Here is a 9877-nt window from a genome sequence, read left to right on the forward strand (position 1 = left end):
ACTCATGTCAGAACAATGTTATTTTTGTATGTGAGATTCTTTAACCAAGATCTTTTTATGCATTTCTATGAAAAGTTTCCAGCAGAAATCTGTTTCAGATGTTCAAGTTTGTTAATTTTGCTGTTGATGTGCAATAACAGATGTTTTATTTATATTATCCTGTACTCAAAGTACTGTTTTGTTGCTTCATAGAGTAATAAATTATTTTCATTCAAAAGCTGAATTTATTCTTGAATTAACAGTCTTGTCGAGGCAGGTCTAGTCTAGTGCAATGGAAGCACATGTGCATCTTACAGGAGTTATGCAAGTTCTTTTTGGTTGATTGAGGTCAAATGTGTGAGAAAGGGTGGGGTTACCTAGTCATGGGGGAAGGTTCCAATGACTTCTGCTTTAGTCAAAATCAATTCCAGCTACCACTGCTCCACATCATTTACTAATTCTTAAGCTACACTATCCTGGTTAAATAACGAGCCAGGTCATAGTCATAAATCTGCATGTATATCATCACACTCTGTGCACATGTAAAATTCAATACAATTTAAAAACAAGCATGAAATGTGGTCAAGGTTTGAATTAATTTAATATACTAATTAAATATACACAAATATCACAACAGTTGCAACTGTACCATAACAAGCAAAAAGTTTTAAATACATGTATGTATTTCTTCTGAAACAAGTAGCATCTTGTTTTTTTTTTTTCTTATGTGCTAAACATGCATATTCTGTCTTTCCACTATATTACATTTTAATTGTCATGAATCACATTGTATCAAATGACTATTCACATATCCTTCACACACATTCACAATGTCCTCGATGTCACAATTCACCTGAACTGTATGGGACTGATTCGTAACCCAATACAGTCCTTTCCTATCTCGGTCACCTGAAAAAATGAAGAATAAAGTAAATCTTGTTTACGCAAAAATACTTTTGGTTTAAAATCTGTTAACATTAATCTGTGAAAATGATTATATGGTATAGTTAAAATGGTGGATGACTTCAATCTTAGATACCTGTGTTACTCTGCAGACTTGACCTTTGAACTCGGGTAAATAGCAAGCCCCACTTAGTGGACATTTCACCACAGGTTTTCCTCTGGAAAAGAAATAGTATTAATGTATTGTTTTGGTTACTGTTAATATTACATATCTTAAGATTTTATTGTGCATTAAAGGTATGATACATGTATTTCAAGAAATCATTTAAGATTTCTGTATACTGTTTTAATCATTACATACCTGTATATGGGAATGTATGAAGCAGCACAGATGTCGAATGGATTGTGTTGGTCATACTTCAATTCATGAGCATCTGTAGGATTTTTCTCACATGCAGAAAGAATCTTTCTTGTCTAAAAAAACAAGCAAAAATTAAATTAAATTTTTTTTATTGTGCTCAAATCATTGACAGCAAAGAAGTAATGCAAGAGATTTTCAAGCTGATATAATAAATTAATAAACCTTATTTTTTTTACACCTCTAAAGTAAGCATAAGCTTGTAGCTCTAGACGAAAATTAAAACACACTGCTTGAATTTTTTCTTTACAATTCATAAACTGTACCCTTCAGAAACAATCAAAACTTGGTTTCTTTTAACTCAAGTCTACAAACCTGTGTTGCTACATCTGGTTTGGGTCCTAACTCTAGAAGTCTCCTGGCAAATGAGGCAGCTGTTTTATAGTTCTTAAGTTTAAAGAAGAGATTTAATGCAGTCCTTAGTGTTAGGATCATGTGTATGGGCTGAAGGTTACAGTGGGTGAAATATGCTGCCATCTGGAAAAAAAAAATACAGTATAAACCACACATGTCATGTGTTCAGTGAAACAGTATGAAACTGTATACAGTGTTAAATCATCACCAACCTCACAAATTCTTTTCTGGTCGTCCAGTGTGGCTTTAGGGAGGTCTTTTCTGTTTTGTTCCATGGACAGCCCCACAATGTACTCCCTACAAATCTCCACTAGCTGCTGGGCCTACAAGTCAACAATACCAAACTCAATCTCTATACAGTATGTATTATATCATATCCTTCTCAACTATTGCAGTACAGTCAATCTCTATATTTACAAATCATATCATTCAATTTAGAAGTTAAAGTCTTAATTAATTATTTCACTGCCACTGTTTTGCTCAAGCACAATGAAAAAACAATAACCCAGCTGTTTTTACTGACCTCTGAGATTTCTTGTTTGTTGTCCACCACAAGTAATGGCACACTGAGTAGAATACTGCGGAACTTGTCAATGGCGTCTCCAAATTTTCCTGTGGTGGTCATTTGATAGGCCACCTGTAACTGCTGGACTAGAGTGTTCAGTTTCATCCCTACAGCTGGCATTCCTGCCCGGGCTCCAGCTTCCTTCCTGTACGAGATACATGTAAATAAAGCAAATTACAACACATTTTCTCTAAATTCTCTTTTCATATCTCGACATGAAAGAGAAATAAAAATATGTTTCTCTGAGCAACTTATACATACCAGTTTCTGTGTGGGTGTCCAAACAATGGGGGTTGGGAGGGGAGTCCCTGGTAACAGGTCCTAGATCTGGCAAATGTCTGTAAGAACAGCTGTTTGTATGTGTCAAACTGGACCACACCCACCTGATCATGTAACAAACGCATGGCCGTCTCAAAGGAACCAGCAAGCACATGGTCCACAGGTAACTGAGAATTATTGCACCACACCTGAAAAAGAAGTTTTGGTCTCAATTTTCACTGCATATATCTCACTTATTCAGCATGACTTACAGTGCTAGCCTGTATTTTTAATATGATTGATGCTTCAAAGTTAACAAATGCGCTAGTTTATCAAAAATTCTATAAAACTTTTGTGTACCCACCTGAGTCTGACTTGTTCCTTTAGTTGGAGGCACAAAGAATCCCTCCTCACCACCCCCTGCAGCTGCTGGGCCCACATCAAGGTCAGGAGGAAGTTCAAGGTCATCATCTCCCACATCCCATCCCCCTCCTTCTTCTGTAGCCCCCACCAGGGCCTCGTCATCCAGTCCCTCCCCACCAAATCCTCCCTCTGTAACAAATCACAGTTCATATAATAATTTATTGTTACAAAGACTGGATTCCCAATCTATGTCTCCATGACAACATTAAGAGTTTCTCCAAGTTAGTGTACACAGTATAACGAGTGTCTGTGTGAACATATGCGCAGCCAGGCTCTGACATCATAAAACGTAGATGAGCTCACTTTTGATCTCAGTCTCACTTTTACAAAAGGAATATAAAGTGGAAAAAGAGACTGATATCAAAATTGAGCTCTTCTGTTTTATGACCCTGAGTCCAGGAAAAGATCTGTGTGTTTTCAGAATTACAGTGTGTGTGACTTACCGTCATCCAGGACAAGATCCGCATCATCTCCCCAGCCTTCTCCTGCCCCTTCCTCAATGTCTACTGCTGCTGCTGCCAAACCTGTACGCTTGCCTAAATATATATCAGATTTTTTTTTACAAAACTAAACAGTCAACAGGAAAATTCATGCTTTGAATGGCAAACTACATGTATAAGATGAAATTGGTTTTCATTCCCCATCTTTAACGGATCCCCCAATGTGTAACAATGGCACAAAGTTCAATATCTCTTAATAAACTACAAAACATATTAATATGTAAAGCTCTTGTATACTGTAAAATCACATATTTTCAAGGAGTCAAAACCCCATGGTTTGAGAATAAATTCTTGGTTTGTGGAGATTTGATTTCATGGATGAAAAATTGTTGTGTAGTAATAAAATAAAGTTTTTACATTTTATGGTGGACATGAATTTGTATGTCTCTTTATACATGTACATGTACCAGGAAAATAACAAAAATTACACCACCCCCCCCCCCAATGAAAATTTGTGATTGCACAGTAATTTCCACATCATCTTGGACAAGATATTAAGAGACTGAGCTAATTATAGAGAATGATGTAAATTTTCTCCAGCATTTCAAGTTTTTAATTGTCTTTACCTGCACCAGCTCCAGCGGCCATGGCTCCCTCAAAGAATCCCTTAGTCATGGTCAGTAGTGGCCAGTTACTCTCCTGTTGCATTATGGGAACAGGTGGTTGTAGGAGCTGGGCCTGGGGGTAGAGATCTGGGATCTTCTCATCCTCCCCAAAGCTCTCCCTCAGCTGCTCTGCCTCCTCCTCCATTCCATGAGTGGCCGCTGTCAGATACGCCAAAGACTCTACATAAAACAAGAACAACAAAAATAAGTACACATTTACTCCCTGTTTTTTTAAACTGTATTATCTTCATAGCTCAAAAAGCACTGAAATTTATTTTAACTTGAGGATAACAGAATAAAAATTCCAATGATCTTCAAAAACACAATAAAAAGAGAACAAACTTTGTCCGACTCCTTTAAGAATTTTGACTCTCTCTGCTGTATCTCCCAAGAACAAGGCATTCTGGAAATGACCACTGGTGTCCTTTCTTATTTCAGCTGCAAAAACAAAACTTGGCATTCAGACATATTTTCTTGAAGAACAAAATCAAACACAATTAAAATCTACTTATTTCATGACAAAATGCCTGTTTTATTTTCTCACCAATTTTCATCATTTTGCGGAGTTTCTCCAGGTTTCCTGTGATGAGATAGAGGAAGGAGAGTTTGTCAAAGTTCTTGGTTCTCTGATAAGCCATCTCCACCACCTGGTGGTTACCCTGTAACAGCGCCGCCTCACCAAGCTTCTCCCAGCAGGCCTGGTCATCCAGGGCCCGGGCCGCCTCCAAGGCAATCTATAAATAGAATTCTAAGCCTTGTATTATGCTTTTCAATCTTACACAAAAGTGTTTGAGAATGAGAATCAGTGATAATAGAATTAAACAGGAAAAAATACCAAATTGAGAAACTATAGCAAAACATTCAAAACCAAAGACTGAAATAGACGTATTTTGATGCACCAATGCAATTTTGTAATACGGACTAAAATTACTGATTCAATTTTTGTTTGTTCAATGCCATTTTTAAAAAGAAAAATTTACCTCAATGTTTCCACATTCGAGAGCAAGCCCAAATCTTGTCTTCTCGTCCTTGACAAAGTGTAGTGCCACCTCAGGGTAGCCTTTCTTCTGTAGGTACGCAATGATAGACTGTCCCACCAACTTAGCGTTCCTCACCATGTGTAATACCTACAAATTACAGTATCACCAAATAAGGTTCTACCTTGACAATTTCAACCCTTCATTTCGTTTTACATAAGTAAATATCTAACAAAACATTAAATTTAAAATACCACTGACCTCTTCATACTTTCTGTTGACCAGAGCCAGTTTGAATTTGAACTCTGTGGGGTCGATGGACAGGACCCTGGGTCTGACCTCCCGGTCCAGACAGAAGACGCTGTTACCCTTAATCCTGGTGATGTAGATAGGGAGGTCCAGGGTACGGATTATACCGTGGTCACTGAAATTAAACAACTTTATATTAAGTAAGCGGAAATGTAGTGTGAAATAGTCACGGAAAACCAAAGAGGTTTCAAAAATAAAATTGCAGAACTTTAAGATGGCTTAAAACATCAGACTTTAGGAGCAGTATGGACAATTACATGTATCAATGTTAAATACCTACCCATTAGTGAGAGCGTATTTGATGTGGTTACTTGTGGTGTACACAAACACACCAGACTCGTCCCACGCCCCACTCTTGAGTTTAATGCTTTCCTGGATTGTACATAGACTCTCCAACTTCCTGTTACAAATTGTGATCACTGTAATGGTAGAGCATGAATCAAGTAAATTCAAATTTTTAGAACAATAATCATTTTTTCCCCTTTGGGATCAAGACATGCAAATTCTTTTTATAATCTGACTTTAAGAAATGAAGATCTCAGAAGCTTACACATAATACTCAAAAGTAATAACTTAATTTTAAGCACATGTGTATAGATTAATTCTTAAATTAACAAGTTTCATATTTATATAGTGTACACACCATGTTTGCTGATGATGGCGACATGTGACATGTCAGAGGACCAGATGACAAACTTCACTTTAGAAATCTTCACTGATGCCAGGGACCTAAAGAATACAGAGTAAATGATAAAATCATAAAATTCAATGCAATGAAAGACAAGATATAGAAGTAGACACACTTTGAAACAAGTTCCTGTAACTAACCTTTTCTGCTGTACATCAAATAATGTCACAGCATCAGCATCTCTCAGGAGCAGACAACCTGTACCGGCATAGAAAATGTCATCACAGTTGGGGGCCTGGACTTTCTTGGTGATTTCATTTTTTAGATTCTTAATCACAATCTACCAAAATAACATATAAATCATTGAAATATTCTATCAGCCCTTTTCATTTCATGATACTCTCTTTCTAAAATCACCTTACCATAGGTATATATTAGACTTACATTGTGAGTTCTATCCAGTACAGCAAACCTGTTGCGGGCGACCCAGATAGCTGACAGTCCAGAAGATCTCTTTCCCTCAGGTGCTGAATTCAAGAGAAAACAACATTGGTTAGTTTTTTTGATTTTTCATGTCTTGAGTTTTCTTTTTCTGAAATATTCACTGTAGATATGAAATGCCACATTATGTAATTTATATTCCATTACCATCTGGGTTTTGCGAATCTGATGATTTTGGCAGGGTATACAAGTCATATGTTGAGTTCTCAGCATTGCTGGCTCTCTGTAAAACGATTCAATCAATTTATTATCTATTCCCAATTTCCTTAAGACAATACAGCATTCAAATCTCTGTTTCAATTTTATTTTCAGGAATTGATTTACTTACAGTACAGAGTAGAACAGCATTCTCTGCTGGGTTATAAGACATGCTGAACACAGGGTTCCTACTGCCTCTATAATGAAATGAAGAAAAATACCATTTAATACCAATGTCTTATTTTGGGAAGGTACACTGATTAATATTAAGTACTTTTCTCCCTAAAGCCATCTATCTTTCAAACAGCATGCATAAAATCATACAGTCAAGATAAACATACAAGTATATGATAAGCACTTTAAATTCAACGAAGTACACAACAAAATGACAAATACACTCTGCCCTTCCTGGCCTTCCTTACCCTCTGAGCTGAATGAGGGGGTTGTCCTTTGAGGTGGAGAAGTCCAGCTTTCTGAGGTATCTGTCCTTGACATAGTACAGCACATTGTTGTGTACAGCGTATGCGGGACGTTCTCTCTCTAGTTTGAATACAATCATCCCACTGTCGTGACCAGCAACAAACATGTTCAGAGTGGGATGAGCAGCCATGACCCAGAATCTGTCATGTTCTCTCCTGAATGTCTGCACACCAGTCCTGAAAGCACAGTCCAATTCATTTCATATTCTGTTATCACTTTTTATTCACAAGGATATCAAGCAATAGTTCTCAGATAAATCCTTTACATGCATAAAATTTGACCTTCTGAATAACTCTACAAACAAAGTATTTCAAAGCTAACTAACATACAAAATCTCATAATTCATGAAGCAGAAAAATATCATCACTTCTACAAAACCACCTTATGTCTTCCATGTTCACATTTGAAATTTAGCAGATGCTAAATTCTTTTTTAATTTCTTTATGACTTATGACACTTCTATGACACATATTTACACACATGTAGATCAGTGCTTGTTAATTGATCTGTCCAGCTCACCTTTTGCTCATGTCCCAGACTCTGATGCTCTTGTCTTCTGAGTTACTGAGGATGAGTTCTTGTCGAGGATGGAACAGACAACAAGACACGTTGTTATAGTGACCACGACAGGTGTCCACTTCCCAGGCCTTGGAGTCTGTAATAAAAACAGCAAAAATCTAAGTTACCACAGTAACAGAGATTGTGTCACTTTTACCAAATCCCTATATGTCATATTTTTTACTTCATTCACAGAATAAAAGTCTTATACACGAATCTGATCTCAAAAAACTAGAGTTGCAATGTTGATGAAATATCTCTGTAGTTCAGACAAGATAAGAAATGTTTTTTAACTATAATTACAAAAATTTGACCCACCATTCATTCTCCACAGTTTGACCTGTCGATCGTCGGCACCAGAGACAATCAGGGGGAGGGTGGGGTGGAAGGCGGCCCAGTTGACCCCTCTGTCATGCCCCTCGAGGACATGCTTGACCACCGTGTCCGACACCCCGAACAGGTCCGTCTGACCCGAGCTCTTAATGCGGTCCTCGATACCCCCGGGGCCGGGAGACACGTTCTTCTTTCTCAGTCCTGTTGAAGATTTATATGAGTTGCTGATGGCTATAGGTAAGGGAAAAGTAGCACAGCAAGAATAAGCAAAAAGAAAAGAAATCACTCGTGAAAACCCATCACCAGGCATGTCAACCCAAAATCACATTTCTACTACAGAGTTGGTACTAACACACAGTTGGTCATCTTATACATGTACATGCTGAAAAAAAAATCCTTTTTAACCTGAGGAAAATGAAAACTTTCTTAACCTTTCTTACAGTTCATTTTTTCAACAAAATTTCTTTTGTATAAAAATAAAAGCACTTCATTTAACTATGAAAATTTTTAGAATAATACTAAAATAGTCAATTTTAATTTTAAAAAATAACAAAAGCTCTCTTCTTAATTGATTTCCAGAGCAGTTTTCTTTCAGATTGATTACAAGTATGAAGAGATTGAAATATGTTTTCAAAAGTGGTAGTGTTTTTAATCAAGATATTAGTTTGTTGCATAAATAGATTATCATTGAATAAATAGATTATCATTGAATAACTAGATTAACATTGGATAATATGTTTTGAAGTGTGAGACAAGGGTAGAAATTATCGTGCATAAAAAGAGTCTATCAGTAAAAATATATGCATGAGTAAGATAAAAAAAAAAAAGAAAAAGATGCAGAACTAAAAAATCAATAAAATTTGTGAGAAAGTGAAAGAAAACTTCATGTTAATATACACCCTATATTAGGAAGATTCTCATTTGTTATATAAACAGCAAATAGAAAAATAATCTATTTAACAAATAACACAACCCTTTCTTATAAAAATCTAAAATCTTTACCATTAGCATTTTTCAAAACAATCAATTTTTTTTTTCAAAATATATATCAGATCATCTTAAATCTCGACAAATACTTTGAAGTCAGTTTATTACATAATACAAATTCACAAATTAATGCTTTTATTAAGGTAGGGTTTATAAACAGACCTGAGATATCCCAAACCCTAACGGTCTGGTCGAGGGAGGCAGACACGATGAGGTCCTCTGAGGGGTGGAACTGGGCGCACATCACAAAATGACTGTGTCCCGCCAACACACTGGTAAAAAATAAATATCATCTAAATTATGTCCATAAAGATCAAAACTGGGCACACATCACAAAATGACTGTGTTCCAACAACACACTAGTACAAAATAAATATCACCTAAAACATGCATCCTTAAAGATCATACAATGCAAGATTTTTTTAATGTTATGCATAAAATGGCCCTGCAAATTTATTATCTGACACCTTATGTCAAATTTCTAACATCAGGACTTAGTGCTTTCACTTCATATAACAATTACATTTAACTAATGATAATGTGGTTTTTTTATTTGTCCTTTGTATAGTGCAAACAAACAAGTTCCTCTTTTGAGGTCAGCAACTGCCAAATAAAAGTCTACTCAATACACAACACATTTTAATGATACATTTCCTCCCCTACCTGACACAATTCCTTGACTGCCAGTTCCAGACTCGTATTGTCTGGTCGTCTGATGAACTCAGAATCCAGGGGTACTCCTGAATAAAACAAATCCATTGATAAATAATTACAGCTGATGCTTAACTGCAGCATTATAACTATGTTTATTGAAGACTCAAGTTCCTTACATGGTGGAAGTATGTGGTTCTGATGTAGTCCTGGTGCCCTAGTAAAATGAAAACATCTCCTCTGTTTATTT

The 9877-nt window shown here is 36.3% G+C and overlaps 1 protein-coding gene across 1 annotated transcript; it reads right to left on the reverse strand.

The window, feature by feature from the left end:
- Window positions 1-561: 561 nt before the first annotated feature.
- On the reverse strand, window positions 562-9872 carry LOC134234441 (coatomer subunit alpha-like; the record flags this gene model as incomplete). Its single annotated transcript, XM_062716500.1, has 26 exons — window positions 562-888; window positions 1019-1100; window positions 1244-1356; window positions 1616-1777; window positions 1867-1977; window positions 2178-2364; window positions 2481-2686; window positions 2842-3029; window positions 3344-3436; window positions 3967-4185; window positions 4348-4443; window positions 4550-4739; window positions 4986-5132; window positions 5244-5406; window positions 5572-5710; window positions 5935-6020; window positions 6120-6259; window positions 6364-6446; window positions 6568-6643; window positions 6749-6815; window positions 7041-7274; window positions 7618-7753; window positions 7975-8190; window positions 9139-9248; window positions 9640-9716; window positions 9807-9872. Coding segments are annotated over 26 exons (3447 nt in total), but the record flags the coding sequence as incomplete, so codon positions are not given.
- Between the last annotated feature and the right edge of the window lie 5 nt (window positions 9873-9877).

The sequence above is a fragment of the Saccostrea cucullata genome, unplaced genomic scaffold (genome assembly GCF_032062105.1).
Source record: "Saccostrea cucullata isolate Sc308-1 unplaced genomic scaffold, CSIRO_AGI_Scuc_v1 ctg13776, whole genome shotgun sequence".
In the NCBI taxonomy this organism is placed as follows: Eukaryota; Metazoa; Mollusca; class Bivalvia; order Ostreida; family Ostreidae; genus Saccostrea; species Saccostrea cuccullata.